The sequence below is a fragment of the Echinops telfairi genome, unplaced genomic scaffold (genome assembly GCF_000313985.2).
Source record: "Echinops telfairi isolate 266 unplaced genomic scaffold, ASM31398v2 ScPeMD7_655;HRSCAF=1070, whole genome shotgun sequence".
Classification (NCBI taxonomy): Eukaryota; Metazoa; Chordata; class Mammalia; order Afrosoricida; family Tenrecidae; genus Echinops; species Echinops telfairi.
The window spans coordinates 34,351,707-34,373,512 of NW_022104553.1; the positions used below are offsets into that span (position 1 = coordinate 34,351,707).

The 21,806-nt window shown below is 38.4% G+C and overlaps 2 protein-coding genes across 8 annotated transcripts in view; both read right to left on the reverse strand.

The window, feature by feature from the left end:
- Window positions 1–8,463: 8,463 nt before the first annotated feature.
- Window positions 8,464–8,937, reverse strand: LOC123521989 (glycine cleavage system H protein, mitochondrial-like). The gene has a single exon (XM_045292718.1). It carries the CDS (start codon window positions 8,935–8,937, stop codon window positions 8,464–8,466), a length of 474 nt encoding a protein of 157 aa, XP_045148653.1.
- A 754-nt stretch (window positions 8,938–9,691) lies between these two features.
- LOC123522002 (zinc finger protein 567) overlaps window positions 9,692–21,806 on the reverse strand; it is an 88,842-nt gene continuing 76,727 nt past the window's right edge. For 3 of the 7 annotated variants that reach the window (XM_045292864.1, XM_045292866.1, XM_045292865.1), the window contains 4 exons: window positions 18,381–18,506; window positions 15,936–16,062; window positions 15,502–15,588; window positions 9,692–11,431 (listed from right to left, as the gene is read on the reverse strand). In XM_045292864.1, the coding sequence (XP_045148799.1) occupies window positions 9,693–11,431; window positions 15,502–15,588; window positions 15,936–16,062; window positions 18,381–18,401 (1,974 nt within the window). In that variant the 5' untranslated portion in view covers window positions 18,402–18,506 and the 3' untranslated portion in view covers window position 9,692. The remainder of the gene's footprint in view (window positions 11,432–15,501; window positions 15,589–15,935; window positions 16,063–18,380; window positions 18,507–21,806) is intronic. The other 4 variants (XM_045292869.1, XM_045292867.1, XM_045292868.1 and 1 more) reach the window with 2 other exon arrangements.

A 21,806-nucleotide genomic window follows, 5' to 3' on the forward strand; every position in this document is an offset into this window, starting at 1 on the left:
TGTTTTGAGAAACGATGTACAGATGCGCTTTACACAATTGATGTGTGTATGGATTGGGATAACAGTTGTATGAGCCCCTAATAAAATGTTTAAAAAAATGTATTCCTTCAATCCTGGTGCCACATTCTTTGTATAATCCAGTTTCTCTGAGTATTTGCTCAGGATACAGATGAGTAAGTATGGTGAGAGGGTACAATTGTTGCACACCTTTCCTGATTTTAAACCATGCAGTATTCCATTCTGTTCACACAACTGCCTCTTAAGCCTGGTACAAGTTTGTTATGATCCACACAGACAAATGCCTTGCCATAGTCAATAAAACACAAACATCTTTCTGGTATTCTCTGCTTTGAGCCAAGATCCATCTGACATCAGTAATATCCCCTGTACCACAGCCTCTTCTGAATCCGGGCAGGCTCCTGTCAAGGTACTGCTGCAACTGTTGGATGATCTTTAGCAAAACTTTACTTGCATGTGAATCAATGATCTTGTTCTATAGTTTGAGCATTCTGTTGGTTCACCTTTCTTTGGAATGGGCATTTTCTACCATCAAAGAATGAGCAGAGACATTCATTGTCATGTTGGAAGCAATTTCCTTGGTGCACTTTCCTGACCTTTCTCCACCAATGGAATTTTCAATTTTCTTAAAATTTCTTCACAAGCCATTCCTACCCCATGATCAACCTGTGTCCTTTGAAGAAAACCTTTCAGGATTACCCTTTTGGAATCCCAAAACATAACCTTCTGAGCTGACCTCTCTGCCTTGAACTAAACTGCTCCAGTAGATTCCCCTGGGGAGCCACTGTTTTGAAAGGACCTTGCTCTGGATTGTACTTGGAAATCCAAGACCCATCCCTGCATACTGTAGTATTAAATTAAAATGTCAATGGGGGGGATGGGGTGAGGGGCCAGCCCCCACCCGCTGCTATTAATACTACCCGCGGGTTCAGTAAGCACAATTGTATGGTTGAGATATATAAGCATTATATTAAAGTCATTGAGAGCATGAGAGATAATGCAATAATACAGTCAGACATATTACATGGTAGCATTGCTCACCTCAGCCCAGCTTGGTGGTCCTCGTGGGGGTGGGGGAACCCGGCCATCAGAGCAGGAGCCGCCTCCCTCGCAGGAGCAGCCGCCCTCATCCTCCTCCTTCATGGGAGCAGCCCTCCTGAGAACCAGGGAGCCTCCTTATTTATTGCTAACCATGCATCATATCACTTTAGGGGGATACATCACAGCATCATGCATCACAGAGAGGGGCAGTACAATTCATCCTTGAACAGGTTTGATCATTCTGGTGTCTCATACAATAAAACAATTACTATCCTGGGAGGCATGCAAGCCCCCTGATAGCAGATAACAACCTATGTCATAGAGAGGGGTTGTAACATAGGCAATACAAGCAATAGGAGGGGGATGACCTAGGGGTGAACGCGCAATAGTAAGAAGAGGGAATAGGGGAGCATGTGTGGCAAGATGGGTGGACCCTGTACTCGATAAGCTTAGTCATCTTAGAATGGTCCCGGGCTTGCCTTTGGGCACTGCTTCAAGGGAACAATGTCAGAAGGGAGTGGGCCCTACTTAGGGTGAGTCAGACTATACAGTCTGGTTGCTGTAGATGGCTGATGTTAAGGAGAATAACCTCTGACCTACTTTCACTGACCACCTAGTGTACAGTCATACTCAAGCAGCTAAGTCTGGTTGGTACATATTATTTGGAGGAGACAGCTTGGGAGAAATCCTCCTGCTCCACACAGCACACAATTTATCCCCTAGTATCATCTTCATTACCATCTATCTTGCTTTAAAGGTTAATGAAAACATCGGCTTTTTGAACTAGCTGATTATGAGCATGACTATAGCCATTTTAGAGCCAGTCATGTTTAAATATAATTATTCTCAGTGCTTCATTTATCTTGCCATTGTTTTTCAAATGTATCTTTAGCTATTTTCTTAGAATACAATCAAATTTGAAATGTTAACCCTTTTGGGTCAACTGGATCCTATAGTTATCCCTGTATTGTATAAGATCTGATGAGAAGTAGCCATTTAAAATGTTTGTAGAAAAAAAAATTAAGTTTGTAGAAAGATCCATTATCACTTAATTCTATTTTCTCATGAATATGTGAACCTCCCTCATATAGATGTATTTACTTCCAAACAAAATATAATCTCTAGGTTTCCTTTTTAAAAAAAATCATGTTATTAGGGGCTTATACAACTCATCAAAATCCATACATACATCAATTGTGTAAAGCACATTTGTACATTCATTGCCCTCATCATTCTTAAAACATTTGCTCTACCCACTGGCATCAAGCTCCTCATTTTCCCCTTTCTCCCTGCTGGCCCCTCCCTCATGAACCCCTGATAATTTATAAATTAATATTTTGTCATATCTTGTACTGTCTGACGTTTCCCTTCACCCACTTTTCTGTTGTCCGTCCCCCAGGGAGGAGGTCACATATAGTTCCTTGTAATCGATTCCCCCTTTCCAACCTGCCCTCTCTCTACCCTCCCGCTATCACCACATGCACCACTGGTCCTGAAGGGATCATCCGCCCTGGATTCCCTGTGTTTCCAGTTCCTATCTGTATCTGGTCTAGCCAGATTTGTAAGGTAGAATTGGGATCATGATAGTTGGTGGGGGAGGAAGCATTTAGGAACTAGAGGAACTTTGTATGTTTCATTGTTGCTACACTGCACCCTGACTGGCTCATCTCCTCCACGCGACCCTTCCATAAGGAGATTTCCAATTGCCTACAGATGGGCTTTGGGTCTCCACTCCGCACTCCCCCTCATTCACAATATGATTTTTTGTTCTGATGATGGCATTATACCTGATCCCTTCAACACCTCGTGATCGCACAGGCTGGTGTGCCTCTTCCATGTGGGTTTTGTTGCTTCTGAGCTAGATGGCCACGTGTTTGCCTTTAAGACCCCAGACTCTCTATCTTTTAATACTACGGCACCATCGGCTTTCTTTGCCACATTTGCTTATGCACCTATTTGTCTTCAGCGATTGTATCATGGAGGTGAGCACACAATGGTATGATTTTTTTGTTCTTTGATGCCTGATAACTGATTCCTTCGGCACCTCGTGATCATGCAGGCTGGTGTGCTTCTTCCAGAAACATGTAAATCTTTATGGAAGCATACAACCTTATTTTCTCCCTGAGATCAGCTGGTGATTTTGAGCCACCAATTTTGTGGTTAGCAGCCCAATGCTCATTTCACAACACCAGTAGGGCTCCTCAGTCAAATACAGCCTGACCATTAAAGCAAAAACTAAATGGTATGTCCCATTAGGCAAAGTATCATCTATTTTGCTGCCATGCCTCTTTTAAGTCTAAAATTTTATCCTGTCATTTCTCATCATCTACCACTAATCTTTTGGTGGTAATCAGAACCCCAGGACTGAAAGCTGGTTTTCATTTGCTACCAATTGGAAGTTGCTTTCAGTAGAAACTTGTTTAATATTTTCAGTGTCATATACTGGTACCATGCAGTGTTTTTCTTAATTATTAAGATTTAGTTTGTATCTACTTAATACAGTTTGGCTTATATCAACTTAGTGCTTATTTAAATTTATACCGTTTTATTATACATAGAGTGAATGTTGGCTGTCATTACTTTCCCCCCAATATGTTTTAAAAAACACTATTCTAATTGCTCAAAGAAAGATGTTATAAAAGTTACAACTTTGGCAGATTTTCAATTTTCAAGCATCATAATCTCTCCAATAATTTTTCATTTAGAATATTCAGAGACCCACATAATTTCTGTGGGCTAGATCAAGCAAGGTAAAGGTGAATTTTATAGAAAATACTTCTCATCCTTTTATAAGTTCTATACCTTCCAATTTCCACCCCCACTCATTTCCTTCCTTTTTTGAAGGGGCTTAAGAACTGACCTTTGGGAAAAATGAGGACCTAATGCCGTGGGCTTAAGTGAAGAGGAAACGTTTTGAGAATGATGATGGCAATGAATGTACAAAGGCGCTTTACACAATTGATGTGTGTATGGATTGTGATAAGAGTTGTATGAGCCCCTAATAAAATGATTAAAAAAAAAAAAAGAACTGACCTTTGGAAATGGAGGAAAGAACTAGAAGGTAAAGGACATTTTTAGAGGTATAAATACAGGCACATACCTATGTAAGGATATTTATATGTAATAATTCTTGGGGCTGGTTCCAGACCATGCAGCCGCTTCCTGCAGCTCTTTCGAAAGATAGCCTGCTGGACTGTGAGGCCCCTTCTTCCTGCCTCTCAAAGCCAGAGCTGGACTGTGCAGTCCCTGCCTTCAGCATTCCAAGGAGCTTATCTCTCCAGTCCATGTCTGTACAGCCCCTTCTCTTAGTGTTCCAGGACAATTTACTCACAGACCACATCCTGACTCAGACCCTGCAACTGCAGCACCAGGTCTTCCTTCCCCACTCAGTACATACATCCTTGGCTCAAGCCCTATGTGTGTATCCCACTGCCTCACTGCCAGGCGCGATCTCCCTGACCTAACTCGTTGGGTCTCAGAACCCACCTGGGAGCTCAAGATGCCCCCGTCCTTCTCTGCTCTCGCTTCCCTCCCAGGAGTTCTTTCCCTGCCTCAATAAAATCTTTCTCAACTTCACATTCCCCGCTAAATTCTATCTCTGTTCTGTGCCTCCATCTCCAACCTCTCAATGATATAATGTTAAGTATTAAGGTAGCAGATGGACATTGGGCCTCTATTTAGGTACTCCTTCAACACAAGAACACTATGTTCTAATAACTCATTATTCTGTGATGCTCACCTTCCTGATGTGATCGCTAAAGACAAAAATGGGTGCATAAGTAAATTTGAAGAAAGCTGATGGTGCCCGGCTATCAAAAGGTATAGCATCTGGGGTCTTAAAGGCTTGGAGATAAACAAGTGGCCATCTAGTTGAGAATCAAAAAGCCCACATGGAAGAAGCACACCAGCCTGTGAGATCATGAGGTGGCAACAGGATCAGAAGGTCCAAAAGAAACAATCATATCGACGAGAAACAGGGTGGGGGACAGAGTGGAGATCCAAAGCCCTTCTGTAGAAAATTGGACATCCCCTCACAGAATGGTCACAAGGAAGGGACAAGCCAGTCAGGGTGCAGTATAGCACCGAGGAAACGTACAACATTCTTCTAGTTCTTTATTGCTTCCTCACTACTCCCATGACACTAGTTCTAACTTACAAATCTGGCTAGACCAGAGCATGTACACTGGTAAAGAGCTCTTGACACACAGCATCCAGGACAGATAAACCCCTCAGGAACAGTAATGGGAGTAGTGATACTATGAGGGTAGGGGGAAGGTAGAAGAAGGGGGAACTTATCACAAAGATTGGCATATTAATTCCTAAACACACACATCCAGGGTAATGAACAATAGAAATGCGTGAAAGGAGACAGTGGACAGTGTAAGATCATCATAGTTTATAATTTATCGAGCATTTATGAGGGTGGGAAGGAGGTAAAAACTGAGGAGCTGATACCAAGGGCTTAAGTAGAAAGAAAATGCGTTGAAAAGGATGATGGCAAAAAAAGAAAAAAAGGATGATGGCAACATATGTACAAATGTGCTTGACAAAACTGATGCATGGTTTGTTATAAGAGCTGTAAGAGCCCCCAATAAAATTTTTAAAAATTGAAAATAAATGTGAGATACACTTGGATCCACTTTACATTAAAAACTAGGAAGCTGGTGTCCTCTGATGGGTATCTGGTAATTTCTCCTAGCATCTCATATCCTAATGACTTTCACTGGTAGCCTGACATTCAGCAGCATAAACTTTGTTTATTCCTGAACTTATTGTTTTTAATTGCGAACTAGGTAGGGTTTATAGATCTGATCATTTTTACACTCACCATCTCATCAAATCTCCTAATGGCTTGCTGTTACCCTCTCCTTTTTTTCTATCTCCCTCGTTTATTTCCCTTAACCTATTTTTCTTTTCTATGAATTCCCTTGATGTTGAATAAGGTGAAAACTATAATCAAAAGTACTACTGGCATCATGATTTAAAAAAAAAATACTTCTCACCTGTAAAAAAATCACTGGTTTTGGGTAAGCTAAAAGCTTTCTACATCTATTATAGATATATCCAATATTTTAGATCTTCTCACAGCTGTAGCATTATAGATTCTCATAGGAATTCTCGTTTGAAAACTGCTGCAGACCTTTCTACATTGGTTATTTTTGTTCTCAAAGTAAATAATTCATATTGACAAAGGACTAGCATGTTTGACTGACACTCTCATATGTGATAAATCCTTACACAAACCTTCCAAACTCAAAACTCACTGCCATCGAGTCCATTCTGACTCATAGTGACCATATAGGCCAGGGTAGAACTGCTCCTGTGGGTTTCCAAGACTGTATGTAATTTTATATGCGAATAGAAAGCTTCATATTTCTCCCAAAGAGCACTTGGTGGTTTTGAACTGTTGACCTTGGGTTATAAAACAACAAACACATGTAAACAGACTAAAAGACATATACAAGAGTACGTATAGCAGTGTTTTTATTTAGCGTAATAAAAAAAATATAAATGTCCACCAACCAAATAGTGTATTCTTAAAATGAATAGTATACAGAATGAAAATATACTACTGCCATATGGAATAATGTATGAATCTTAAACATATTGAGTGCAACAAAAAATTAAATCATGATGTATTATAAAATACAAAGATTAAAAACATGCAAAACTATATTCTGATATTAATATGTCATGGAAGTGGTTATTTTTGGAAATAATACCTAACAGCTTTTTGCTCCAAAGAATACAAATATAAATCACATTTTCCTTCTCTTGGTATTCATGATTATTTTTCACTTTTCCTCTGCGTGTAAGAAGGTGAGTAAAAAAGTTGCTATAAAACTTTGTTTTATTCAGGGAGGGTAAAGGGAGAATGGGTAGGAAAGAGGGAACCGATTACATGGAACTGTGTGTGACCTCCTCCCTGGGGGACAGACAACCGAAAAGTGGATGAAGGGAGACGTTGGACAGGGCAAGATATGACAAAATACCAATTTATAAACTATCAAGGGCTCATGTGGGAGGGGGGAGCGGGGAGGGAGGGGGAAAATGAGGACCTAATGTCGGGGGTTTAAATGGAGAGAAAATGTTTTGAGAAATGATGTACAAATACGCTTTACACAATTGATGTGTGTATGGATTGGGATAACAGTTGTATGAGCCCCTAATAAAATGTTTAAAAAAAAAAAAAAACCGAAAAAAAAACAAAAAAAAACACTTTGTTTTATTAAAGCTTTAAACAAAAACATCAAAATGTGAAACTCTCGTTTATTGACATATCCTCCCCTCCATCCAGGTCTATATACCTCTGAAGGAGGTGTTTCCATTTCTCTAATTCTTTCTGGAATAATTCTGCCCTCTGATTTACACCACATCAAAATGGCAGTTTTGGCATCTTTGAAGGGTAAAATTGAAGTGTTTTCTATTTTCAAGAACAAAAAAGTCTGAAGGGGGAAGGTCAGGGCTTTTAAGTGTATAATTTCCCAATGAATTCTCACAGGATAGCACTTGCTACCCTACAAGAATGAGCATTATCATAATTGGAAAAATTTTCTCTGGACAGTTTTCAATTTTCTTAAAACTTCTTCAAAATAAGCTCCTGGAACTGTCTTAGGTCTTTTGAGAAAATCTATCAAGATTACCCCTTTGGGATACCAAAAGCCATTTTATTTTTTCATTTGTTTTTTTAAGGAAGAAGCTGCAGGTTTTATTAAATGGTTTCTTATGTTGCTGCAAGGCTGTTGCTTCATTGTATAAAAATAGCACCAGTAAAGGCAAGTGTATTGCAAACTTAAAATTGTGTTGTTCTTTAGCTGATACTGTACAATTAATAAAAACTTATCTCCACTCAGTCATTTCCAGCAGGAAGAGAATTAAGTATCCTGGCCCAAACCCAGGTCTGGATATCAGCAGTAGCTATGTTATAGGAGGCTTAAGATAACAATGCACCTTTTGGGTTACATCGTTTTGTGACTATTCTAACCACAGCTCATTTCATGACTTCTGAATATTATAACTAGATCCTAACATAAAAATCACAGGCTACTATGAGAAAAAGTGTGCATAGTGTTTCTGGGCAATCATTAGGAAGTTAAGGGGTACTTTCTTCCAATAGCATAGTTGCCCCAACTAGTTTCTCTGTTCCAGTGGTACTGCTAAAAGCTATTTTAATTCTTTCCACCACTAATTTAAGACAACTGGCAAAAGTTGTTTCATTGTACTTTATTCAGGGGTTCCATTTTCACTCCTTGATGGATTTTATGTATTTCTTAAAAAACCATTTTATTAGGAGCTCATACGGATTTTATGTTTTTAATAGGCCTCTTCACTCATTAGTTTTATTTCAAGTTCTGAAGGATTAGTCAGTGTCATCTTGATCAGCCAGCCATCTTCGTAACAGGATTAGTTCACAAGCCCTGGATGCTCTGTAAGTGCGTCATTCATTTCTGTGACTTCTCCTGATAAAGGAGAGTAGAGTTCACTAGCAGCTTTCACACTTTCCAGAGCACCAAACTCATCCTGTTTGTGCACCTTTGTCCCAACTTCAGGAAGACTACAGTAAACATCTCCCAAAGCTTCCTGTGCAAAATTGCTGATCCCCACTGTTCCAACACCATTTTCTGTCGTTACCCATTCGTTTGTCTGTGAACTTGCGCACCGAGAGCAGAGTCTGGCCAGAGAGCAGAGCTCTGCCAGAGCGCAGTGACCCCACCGCGGCTGACCCAGGACCCCAGTGTCACGCAGGGCAGGGCTTGTGGGCCGCTGAGAGCGCATGCAAGCTGCAGATCGCAGCCGGTGTGCCGCTTGCAGTGCCACGCTCACTGGCAGGGTGAGGACTGTCGCTGTGCAAGACTCGGACCCCAAAGCCGTTTGCATGACCTTCTAAGCTGACCTCTCTGTCTTGAATTTAACTGGCTCAGCAGATCCCCTCAGAGGTATTGTTTGGTTGTATTTTTTTTGTATCAAATTTAAATTAAAAAAATCATTTTATTCGGGGTTCGTACAATTCTTATCACAATCCATCTATCCATCCATTGTGTCAAGCACATTTGTACATGTTTCCATCATCATTCCCAAAACATTTGCTTTCTACTTGAGCCCTTGATATCAACTCATTTTCCCCCCTCAGTCCACACTATTCCTTCCCTCATGAACCCTTGATAATTTATAAATTATTATTATTTTGTCATATTGTTTGGTTGTATCTTAAGGTCACCTAATGAGATCAAGACAAACGTACTACTGAAAACCTTGTCTGCAGCTTATCACTAATCAGAGATGTTTTAAAAATTTATTTAAAATAAATCAGAGCATTTATTAACTGAAACCATACTTGCTATGCTTTTTCACTTACCCTTATATAAATACAGAAGAGGGCTTTAAAAGTTCATGGAAAAGTGTTATTTATGGAACTTTTCCACAAACTTATTGAAGTCTCCGAAAGAATGTGTGTGTGTAAAATAACTGATTTAACAGTCACTGAAACTTACAAAAATAGCTTCATTTCTCCTGGAGTTCATATCCATTTTATATGCTAACAAGCAGTAGATAATTAAATTATTATAATTGTGATGACAATTTTAACATGTTTAAGCATGCTTTTAAAATGTTTAAAATTACTTTAAAAGGCTTTACAAAGAAGTTACTTTATTTATTGCATTTCTGTTTTCTCCTGTATGAGTTATCTGATGGGCAATGAGGTTTCTCTTGTAACTAAAAGATCTGCCACACTCATGACAAATATAGGGTTTTTCTCCTGTGTGAGTTCTTTGATGCACAATGAGATTTGTCTTCTGACGAAAACACTTTCCACACTCATTACATTTATATGGTTTCTCCCCTGTATGAGTTCTTTGATGATGAATCAGATAAGACTTCCTGCTAAAGGCTTTCCCACACTGAGAACATTCATAGGATTTCTGCCCGGTATGTATTTTCTGATGTACAGTGAGGGTTGCTTTCTGGCGAAAGGATTTTCCACACTCACTACAAATATATGGTTTCTCCCCTGTGTGAATTCTCTGATGTAGATTGAGATTTGTCTTCTGACTGAAGGATTTCCCACATTCATTACATTCATATGGTTTTTCTCCTGTGTGAGTTCTATGATGATCAATGAGGTATGACTTCATCCTAAAGGCCTTCCCACAATGAGGACATTCATAAGACTTTTCCCCTGTATGTGTTCTCTGATGTGCTACCAGAGTTGTCTTTTGGCGAAAGGACTTTCCACATTCATTACAAACATAGGGTTTCTCCTCATTATGAGTTTTCTCATGAAGAGCAAGGGTTGTCTTCTGGGTAAATGACTTCCCACATTTACTACAAATATAAGGCTTCTCCCCTGTGTGTGTCCTCTGATGCACAGTAAGGTTTGCCTTTTGGTGGAAAGACTTCCCACATTCTTTACAAATATAGGGTTTTTCCCCTGTGTGAATTCTCTGATGTAAAGAGAGTGTTGTCTTCTGGCGGAAGGACTTCCCACATTCATTGCATTCATATGGTTTTTCTCCTGTATGAGTTCTTTGATGACGAATGAGGTGTGACTTCAACCTAAAAGCATTCCTACATTCTGAACATTCATATGATTTCTCCCCTGTATGTGTTCTCTGATGATCAGTGAGGGCTGTCTTTAGACGGAAGGACTTACCGCATTCATTACAAACAAAGGGTTTCTCTCCTGTGTGAGTTCTTTGATGATCAATGAGATAAGACTTTCTTCTAAATGCATTTCCGCATTGATGACATTGATAAGGTTTTTCCTCTGTGTGAATTCCCTGATGTAGAATCAATACTGACTTTCTGCAGAAGGATTTTCCACATTCAGTGCACGTGTGTTTTTTTTCAATATTTGTTGCTTGTCTCCTTTTACAATATTCAGATGAGTTTCCCCCTCTGTAAGCTCTATTATGTGTAATTAACTCTCCATTTTTATGAAAGGATTTCTCATGTTCATTATATCCAAGTGGCTGTGTTGGAGTTTCTATCTTCTGATACCGAATAAGCAATTCATTATGACTAAGAGCTCTCCCATTTTGATTATGGGAGATAACTCCAGGATGTGCTGTCTCTTGCTTAGTATTGAGGAATGAATTCCTGTATCCATTACAGTCACCAAATCTCCTTCTTGCAGGGCTTAAATTATTGATGATCAATTTTGAAACATTTTCCAAAATTGTTTTATGCGTACCATATTCAGAAGAGAGATTTATTGAATTAACAGGGCTTTTGCTTAAAGTAAATGTCTTCTCATATATATTACATTTTTCCTTAATAATTTTTTTGTGGTTGAGAAGTACAAGTGATCTAGAATATTTATCTTGATGTTCCTTGGATTTCAATACGAAGTCTTCAGCTTTCCAGTTTTTTTCTAGAAAAGAATACAAGTTAACAAAAATTTGTGAATCTTCACATCTGTGATTGGAATGGAATAGTATTAGAGCTGACTAGTTTCAAGCCTAGAATATGTGACCTAAAAAGGACGTAAGACATTATCTTTTGATTAGGGAAACCCACAAAACATAAACACGAGTTCTGTTTCAATGTGAAAAGAGACTTCAATGTGATGAATACTAGCTTTTACACCTGAGCTTTATAGAGAAAATAAAATTAACACAAGAAGTTGTGAGCAGAAGACAAATATGGTAGAAGAGGGACTGTTACTTGGATTGATCGACTCAGGAGCAATAGAGTGAGCTTATCAAGAGCAGTAAAGTTTAAGTAGGATGAAAAAAGAATCTACAAGGATGGATTACTTTTATAGGATACAGATCACAGGCTACACATTCATATATTCATCCCTAGATTATTCATTTAAAGCACTTTCAGTAGGTTTCATATGCACTCTCTTACATGCAGCCAACAACAGCAAATTAATTTTTTTCTAGCATTACTTTTCTAGTGTTTACAGAATAATCTTATAGTCTTATACTTTAGAAAAAATATATGGAAGGTTCTGGTCTTCCATATAGCTGAAAATAATTCTTTCTTTTAACAGAAGGAAAACATTTCAAAAGCAATGTAAAAATATTCACTGTTGTATTCAGAAAGCTGTTATTATCAATTAATTCTTTCAGAATTATCAATAAGACTCTCTGGACTATCAATTTTAATTATTCTTCTTTTCAGTTTGGTTACTTGGTTTTCTGAGTTTAAGGAAAGACTAGTTAAAATTTTTCCTTAGTGCAGTAACATCCTTAAACTCTAGTTTTCTATATGAGGAACCATAAGGGTCAGATTCATTTTTTACCGTTCACTTATATTCACCGTTACTCTTATAAATTTATAACTGTACTTTTCTTTTTAAATCATTTTATTAGGGGCTCATACAACTCTTATTACAATCCACACATACATCAATTGTGTAAAATGCAATCTTGAATCTAGGATCCACTCATCTTGTCACATGTGAACCTCTAGTCCCTCCCCTTCCTATTGGATGCACACCCCTAACTCATCCCTTCTTGTTGCACCACATATGCCTATTGGACAGCCCCTTCCTGTTACTTATGTGGTTACTTGTAATCAGAGGGGCTTGCACGCCCTCTAAATAGATATAAGCCTTGGTTAGAAATATATTCTTTGTCTCTGCGTGGACCTGGCTGCTGGGATCACGGCCGTTGCGGAGGTGAGCATGCTACCATGAATGTATCTGACTCCTTTATTTTACTCTCTCCTATCTTTCCTATTCTCTATGCCTTTATTATGACCTTTATATATTATTGCTGCACAATTGCGCCTAAGGATCCTCAGTTGTTAGAGGCTGGTTTATTCTGGCAGCCTTATAGTCTTATCTATTCATATTTATAAACTCTTCAAGAAATTGCCATTGTCATGATTTTACAACCTCTTCATTTTATGCCCGTCAACATTATTTCCTTTAAAATGTAAAAACTATGGCTTGAAAAGGGCATTTAATGATTATTTTCATAACCTTCTTCTGAATTATAAATATTCCATAGAAAGCATAGGTTTTTGATACTCTATGTTCATAGAAAGGAATATTTGATTAGCTATATCCACTGAAGCATTCTTTGTTTATATTATAGCATTTCAGTTAGAATCTACATGACCAGAGAGGATATACTGAAAAGAACTTTTTCGGTACATACTTTCCATATAGTTGAAAAAAATACCACTCATTCGTAGCTCCTGGGACAATTAATGAGGTACTACTAAATTAAAACATGCTCCATATTACAGTAAAGAAAATTCAAACAGAAGATCACATATATGGAGGAAAGAATCCTTAAGCAAAAACCATGTGCAATCAAATTAGAGGTCATATCCAAGAATTCTATGTATGTATCATAGTAATTAGTACTGGAATTCAGAAAAAGCAAAGATGAATGTGATATGAAATACTGCTGGAGGAAAAATATCTCAGGTTTTAAAAATATATGTGGGACCTGGAAGGAAGAACACAACACAATAAAAACAGATGTGATGACAAACCATATATATATATGGAGGGCCTTTAAAAGAAAAAGTTCTAAAAGAAGAGTCTCATGTAATTCATTCTGAGTAAGTTAAGAGCAGAATAAAGGAGCCCTGGTGGTGCAATGGTTAAGTACTAGGCCATATGGGGAAATTAGCAGAAGTTTTAAGCAAGAAGGAGAAATCAAGTTTCAAAGACCAGACAAGGTCTTATTGCGATAGCCTTTGGAAGATGATGCCTTTTGCTCCTATAAAACTTGACAGCCTTAGGAACCCAGAGGGGTAGATTCTATTCTGTTTATCGGGTCTCTATGAGTCAGAATCATCTAAATGGCAGTGGCAATAAGAAATCTGTCTTTTGGGCCTCAACTCAAGTACTCTCTTAACATAAGAACACTCTGTTTTACAATCCAGCATTCTGTCATGCTCACTTTCCCAACCACAATCACTGAAGACAAATGTGTGTATAAACAAATGTGGTGAAGAAAGCTGATGGTGCCAGGCTATCAAAAGATATAGCATCTGGGGTCTTAAGGGCTTGAAGATAAACAAGTGGCCATCTAGCTCAGAAGCAACAAAGCCCACATGGAAGAAGCACACCAACCTGTGTGATCATGAGGTATCCATGGGATTAGGTATCAGGCATCTAAGACCCAGAATAAAACCATACCCAATGTGAATGAGGGGGGGGGTGCATGGAGTAGAGACCCAATGCCTATCTGTAGACAATTGGATGCCCCCTTACAGAGGGGTCACAGGGGAAAGATGAACCAGTCAGGGTGCAGTATAAAACTGATGAAACACACACCTTTCCTCTAGTTGTTTGGTGCTTCCTTCACCCCACTATCATGACCTCAAGTCTATCTTACAAATTGGATTAGACCAGAGCATGCACACTGCTACAGATAAGGGCCCACAACACAGGGAATCCAGGATAGATAAACCCCTCAGGGGGCAACAAGGAGAGTAGAGATAACAGGAGGATTAGGGGAGGGTTGGGGGAGAAAGGGAACTGATCACAAGAATCAACCTATAACCCCCTCTCAGGGGGATGGATAATAGAAAAGTGGGTGAGGGGTGACAGAGGACGATGTAAGATGTGGAAAAAAATAATCCATAACTTATCAAGGGTTCATGAGGGAGGGGTAAGAAATGGGGAGCTGATATCAGGGGCTCAAGTGGGAAGAGAATGCTTTGAAAATGATGATGGCGGCATATGTGTAAATGTGCCTGACACATTGGAGGAATATATGGATTGTGATAAGAGATGTAAGAGCCCCCAATAAAAATATTTAAAAAGAAATCTGTTTTAATGACTAGAAGATAGTAGCCTGAGAACGCTTAAAAATGGACAAAAATCAAGAAAAAGTGCTAAAAGAAGGGAGGCATGTAATTCATTTTGAGTAAATTAAGAGCAAAAAAAAGGGGCCCTGATGATGCAATGGTTAAGTACTCAGTTGCTAACCTAAAAGTTCATGGTTTAAACTCACTAGCAGCTCCATAAGTGAAAGATGTGGCAAATTGTTTCTGTAAAGATTATATCTAAGGAAATGTTGGGGTCAGTTCTACTCTTTCACAAGGCATTGCTATAAATTGGCATGCAACAACAAAAACAAGAGTGAGATATGTCTTATAATATCAAGCACCTTTGGAAAAATGCATTTGAAGAGTGATATTTGAATATATGACCTTAAGTTTGTGATATATGAACTATGGTTATTTCAAAGATTGCTATTAGGTGCTGTAAAGCCAATTCTTACTCATAGTGACCTTATGCACAACAGAATGAAATACTGCCCGGTCCTGCACCATAATGACAATTGTTATATTTCAGTCCATTGTCAATGTGTCAATCCATCTTGAGGGTCTTCCCCCTCCCCCCAAAAGATTAGGAGCCTTTAAAAAAAGATACTCCTAACACATTTCAAAGATGCCATACACAACCTCACTGCTTTAAATTTTAATTTCTACTAGATAATATCTGCTTGGGACTCAGAAACTCACCTAAATAGGGATGCCCTGCAAACGATGTCCATGGCTCTTCACCCCGCTCCAACTTGAGGATCACATCAGGCTTGGTCATATGACAACCTAGTCAGGAAAGATAAGACTAAGGTTCAGTTGTTGGGTTTCAATAAATGAAAAACAAAACTCACTGCCATTTATTCAATTCTGACTCATAGTAACCCTATAGGTTGGGGATAGAACTGCGTCCATGGTGCAGCTAGTGGTTTCAAACTGCTGACCTTACATTTGGAAAATGATTAAGATGCAGGTTCAGTGCTGAAAAATTAAGGTACTCATTTGTGTATCAGTAAACTTAGCAGCCCACACTGGGCAAATGAAGCCACAATCAATTTGTAACCCAAAGTAATTTATGATCAGACACTTTGAAACTAAATATATGCTACAGAAAGTTTTTTTAAAGTGTTTCTTACCTACAGAAACAAGGTGGCAATAGTTTTCTAACATCACATCCATGTACAGAGTCTTCTGAGCAGGACCCAGGTGCTGCCACTCCTCCTGCGTGAAGTTCACAGTCACATCTTTGAATGACACTGATCCCTGCAAGATTGGTACTATGATTGAAACCAGTTGAATGGACACTGGAAATTAGTTCCGTTTCTTTGTAACATTCATATGTAAATAAAAAGGAAGCCTATCATTTGTTTTGTGATTTATATTATAGGGAAAAGATAAAAAATCAAGGGAGAACTACCTACCATGGAATACCTCATTCTGAAAATATTTACCATTGTCATGTTGTACCTCCAGACTGTTTTCGTTCACTTGAGTGCTAGAACACTTCCCATGCACATAAAAAGTTAGGCTTCAGAGGCATGTTAACATATATCTGTAAGAGGATACTACAGGTCCAATGATAGAAGTATTGTTACACAGGTACTACATATCACAAGGGAGCACTTTCTGGTAAGCATTGGACAGAAACCACAAGCTCTACATTTCAAACCCAACAGCTGCACATGGAAGACAAGGCCATCTGTTCCCATAAAGACTTTCAGCCTTAGAAACCCTGTACATGATCACTATGAGTTGGAATCAAACCTGATTACAGTAGGATTTACCATGAGGCAAAAACACTTTCTTAAGCTCCACTTATGAGATGTTTTGCTTTCAATATCGATGTTTTGCAGGAAAAAACATGATTTCAAAACCTGTGACATGCATATGACACAACATCGCTTGTCAAAATTTAAGAGGGCTTGAAGTACTTAAAGATGTTAAGGAGACATCAGACAAGACAAAGCAGGCAAGGGCTCACCTCTCCATGATGACCAGAAGCATAATGAGACCATACTTTATTGACTAACAGACTTATGTAATCTCGAGCAAGTAAGCACATATGTAACAGGAAGTAGATAAAGACTACTACCTTCAATATGGATTACAGTTCAACATAAAGAAAATGAAAATCTTCACAAAATGGATCAATAAGCAACATTGTAATAAATGGAGAAAAGATTATAGTTGTCAAGAATTTAATTTTACCTGGATCTATAATCAATACCTATGGAAGCAGCAGAAAGGAAATCAAATGACGTATTCCATTAGGCAAATCTGCTGCAAAGAATCTCCTTAAAGTGTTTCATTTTTAAAAAGCAAAGATGTTAATTTGAAGACTAGGGTGTGCCTGAACCAAGTCATGGCATTTTCAATCATCTCACATACATGATAAAGCTCTATAGGAGTAAGGAAGACTGTGAGGGACCAGCCTGCCCTCACCTGAATGGGTCCAAGGGGTGGTTGTGTAATTGAGGGGTAAAGAGACTAACAGACTTATGTAATCTTGGGCAAGCAAGCACATATGTAACAGGAAGTAGTTGTATAAGAGGCATACATGTGACAGGACGGGGGAGGAGTTGTGGTGTACACCCAATAGGAAGGGGTGGTACTAGAGGCACACATGTGACAGGAAGGCACATATATAACAAGGTGGGTGGGTTCTAAAGTCAAGATGGCCACCTAACTTGGTCATCTCTGACCTGGATTGACCTTAGATGTCTTTGAACTCTTCTCTAGGAGAACAATCCTATCAGGGAATGATCCTATCAGAAGGGAGTAGGCCCTACTTGGGGGACAGACAAGAGGGTCTGATTGCTTTTGATGGAAGACAACCTTCAGGCAGATAGCTTTCAAGCAGTTGATAGCAAGTGACCGTTTAAAGAAAGCACCTTAAATTTGGGATTAGTAATAGAGGGCAATGAAGGGAATAACTTTTACCTAGGAGAATGTGAGGGGGACTCCTCCCCATCCCATGAACATAAAGGTTTCCTCCATGGGAGTCATGGCCTCCCAGACTCCTTAACATATGAATGTTGAGATTTTGCGCGCATACACTCTCTTCCCAGTTCTGTTTCCCACAGAAGACCACACAATAATGGATGCCATTGAGAAATGGCATTGGTGAAGTATTAAATATATCATGGCTGCCAGAACAAACACACGTGTGTTGGAACTACAGCCAGAATGCTCCTTAGAAGTGAGGATGGTGCAACTTCATGTACTTTAACCATGTCATAAGCATGAACTAGTCCTGGTGAGAACATCATACTGACATCATCTTAGTAAAAAGATGAAGATCCCCAACAAGATAAATTGACACCGTGGCTGTAGCAATGGGCTTAAACATAGGAATGACTGTGAGGATGGTGCCGGATTGGACAGTGTTTCAATTTGTTGAACCTGGGGTTGCTATGAGTCCGAACCAACTCAGTGCCGTCTAACAAGCCCACTACCCCGTAGGTGTAGAATTATTCTGTCATATGGTAATTCTGTTTATCTTTTTCATGAACAGCCAAACCATTTCCCCAGTAGTTATACTACTTTACAACTCTCTGCATCCTCTCCCATATGTTACTTACCGGTTTTCTGATATTAGCCATCCTGGTTGAAGGTGGAATGGGGTCTCAAATAGGTTTTATTTGTATTTCCATAAGGAGCATGGTGGCCAATGGTTAAGTACTCAGCTGTTTTCCTACCCAGTGATTCTATAAGGAGAAAGACCTGGTGATCTGCCGCCATAAAGATTATGCCATGAATACATGATAAGGGCAGTTCTACTCTGTCCCAAGAGGGTTACTGTTCATTGGAATTGACCTGATGGCATCCAATAACCACCGTATCTGATTAGTGACATTGGGAATCTTGTCGAGTGCTTACTGGCCAACTGTATGTCTTTTTGGGAGAGATGTCAATGCAAATCCTTTGATCATTTAAAAAAATGGGTTTTTTTTTTTTTTGTTGTTAAATTATAGTTCTTTATATAACCGATAATCAAACTCTTATCAGATAAGTGGTTCAAAATATCTTCTCTCATTCTGTTGGTTGTCTCTTTGTTGATGTCTTTTGATGCACAACAGTTTTAAAGTTATCAATTTTATGTTTTGTTGCTTTAGCTTTGGTTGTCATATCTAAGAATTCTTTCTTGAAAACTTGGTTTTTAAACATTACCATTATGTTTTCTTCTAATAAAGTAAACATGTTAACACTTTTTATTATGAACATAAATATCGTGTCTATGGCAACAAGACACTAAAAATGGAGGAAAAGTAAACAGAACTAAAATGCTGCAAGATTTTGTATTTTACCTTAAGTATTTCAATATGAACTCTTAATAATTTGTGTTAAAGATGAAAATATGAAAAACAAAAGGATGAATACATGATCTCTGGCTAGTACAAATGGTTAAGCACTCAGCTACTGGCAAAAAGGTTAGCAGTTTGAACCCACGCAGTGGGGCCATGGGAGAGAAACCTGACCATTTGCTTCTGAAAGGGCCTTGAAACCACATGAGCAATTCTACACACATGGGTGCGCCACGCATTGGAATCAACCCAACAGCAACTAAAAACAATTGTAGCCGCTAAAGAAATCACTTGAGGGGGGGGTATGCAAAACGGTACAGCTAAAAAGACAACAGAGGAGTGGAAACAAATGGCTGGAACATAAAATACAGCAGAATGGAGGAATAGATGAACTAGAACAAGTAGGTAATCAGGGAACAAATAGCAAATGGAAGTTCTGAATGCAACTATATGTTTAACTGTATTAAATGTAAATGGGCTCCGATGAAAAGGCAAAAATTACTAAAATGTAAAACAAAGCAAGATTCAAATATGTGGACTAGAAACATTTTTTTTCTTTTGTTAATTCCAAAGACACAAATAGGCTGAAAGTAAAAGGACGGGAGAAGCTATTAACCATGAGAAAGCTAAAATAGCTATATTATTAGACAAAACAGATTTTTGTCACTTGGGAGTCTGGGTGGGACAGTGGTTAAAGCACTGTGCTACTAATTGAAGGCTTAATGGTTTGAGCAAAACAACCATTCCACATGTGACAGATGTTGTAGTTTGCTTCCATAAGATTTACAGTCTTAAAAACTCTATAGGGCAATTCTAATTCATTCTATAGAGGTGCTATTAGTTGCAATCAATTCAGTGGCAATGGGTTTTGATTTTATTTTGTTTATTACTACTAAAGGCAAGTAGTGACATTTCATTACAGTAAGCATTAAATACATCAAGACAAAATGTATATGTACTTAATAAAAGTTTCAAAATACACAAAGACTGATAAAAGATCCTATAGCTATTAAATAGGTTATAAACAAATTAAGGCAGTCAGATATTGTAGATTAATGAACAAATGTTTTTACTTGAAAATATAACTTACCAAAACAAAAAGAAAATCTAAAGATATTGAATATCTAATTACAAATATTTCCACAAAAAGAGGTTCTTAAAAAAAAAGTTCGAGACCAGGGGCTTTAAGGTCAATTATTAAGAATGAACAAAAATACTACTGTGATGAAATAGATGAGCTATCTTTACCATTAACTATGTGGCAAAGATCAGAATGAATCTGGAAGTAAAACCAGGGTTCAACTTCCCACAACTCCATTCTTGTTGCCAGTCATATCTGTGGCAATTCCTCTCTCTCTCTCAGACCCAAACCATCACACCATTAAGGTGGCCCACAAACCCAGGATCATTAAGGCCTGAGGGCTCAGGACATAATCTAAGAATATGTCAAGCTCAGTTGGCATAATGTAGTCTACAAAAACTATATTCCAACTACTACTTGGATGAGTAGAACCAGAATCTTAAAAGCTTGTAAATGGTCATGTATCACCACAAGATAAGATGCGATATTCTTTAAAATGTGAAAGAAAAATTGTTAATAATTCAGTGAAAATATTTCTAAAATATGAAAACAGAAGCTTCTTTAACTGTAGAAGTTAAAGAAAAATGAAAGTAAAAAGGACTTTTTTTTTCATATAAGAAAAGGCTATCATAATATATGACCATTATAAAGCATGCAGAAATAAGTCTTTTAAACTAAAGGAAAATGCTGCGACTATATAAAGAAATAAGAACACTTGAAATTGTAAATATGTAGGGACATATAGAAGACTTTATTGGTATTTGTTAATTTATTAAAAAATTGTTTAAAGCAAAAATAATAAAGTATAATTTATTAAATATGAAGGATACATAAAAAAAATAGCACAAAGCACAGGGGTGAGGAAGAGATGAAAACTTATGAAACTTTAACACTACATACAAAGCATAATATTAATTAAAATAGATGTGTTAAGTTAGATATCAATGCTGTACATTGTAAAACTTAAAGGAGTCAACAATTTTTTTCTGTAAAAGGTCAGTTTATGGCATTTCATGATGTTCACCTTCCCGACACAATTGCTGAAGACAAAGAGGGTGCATAAGCAAATGTGGTGAAGAAAGCTGATGGTGCCCGGCTATCAAAAGATAGCATCTGAGGTATTAAAGGCTTAAAGGAAAACAAGCGGCCAACTCAGAAGCAACAAAGTACACATGGAAGAAGCACACCAGCCTGTGTGATCACAAGGTATCAAAGGGATCAGGTAGCAGGCATCAAAGAACAAAGAATCAAATCATTGTGAATGAGGGGGAGTGCAGATTGGGCACCCAAGACCCATCTGTAGCCAACTGGACATCCCCTTACAAAAGGGTTTGGGGGAAGGAGACGAGCCAGTCAGGGTGCAATGTAGCAACGATGAAACATACAACTTGGGGGGAGGGGAAGAGGTGTTGACAAACCCAGGGACAAGGGAACAACAAGCGATCCAAATTGGTGGGGAAGTGGGTGTGGGAGACCTGGTAGGGCATGATCAGGGGGAATGCAACAAACAGGAAGTGCTGAAATCCTGGTGGGGACTGAGCATGATAGTGGGAGGAGGAGAATCAAGGGAAATACAGGAAAGAGCTGGGAGGAAAAGGGCATTTATAGAGGTCTGGATAAAG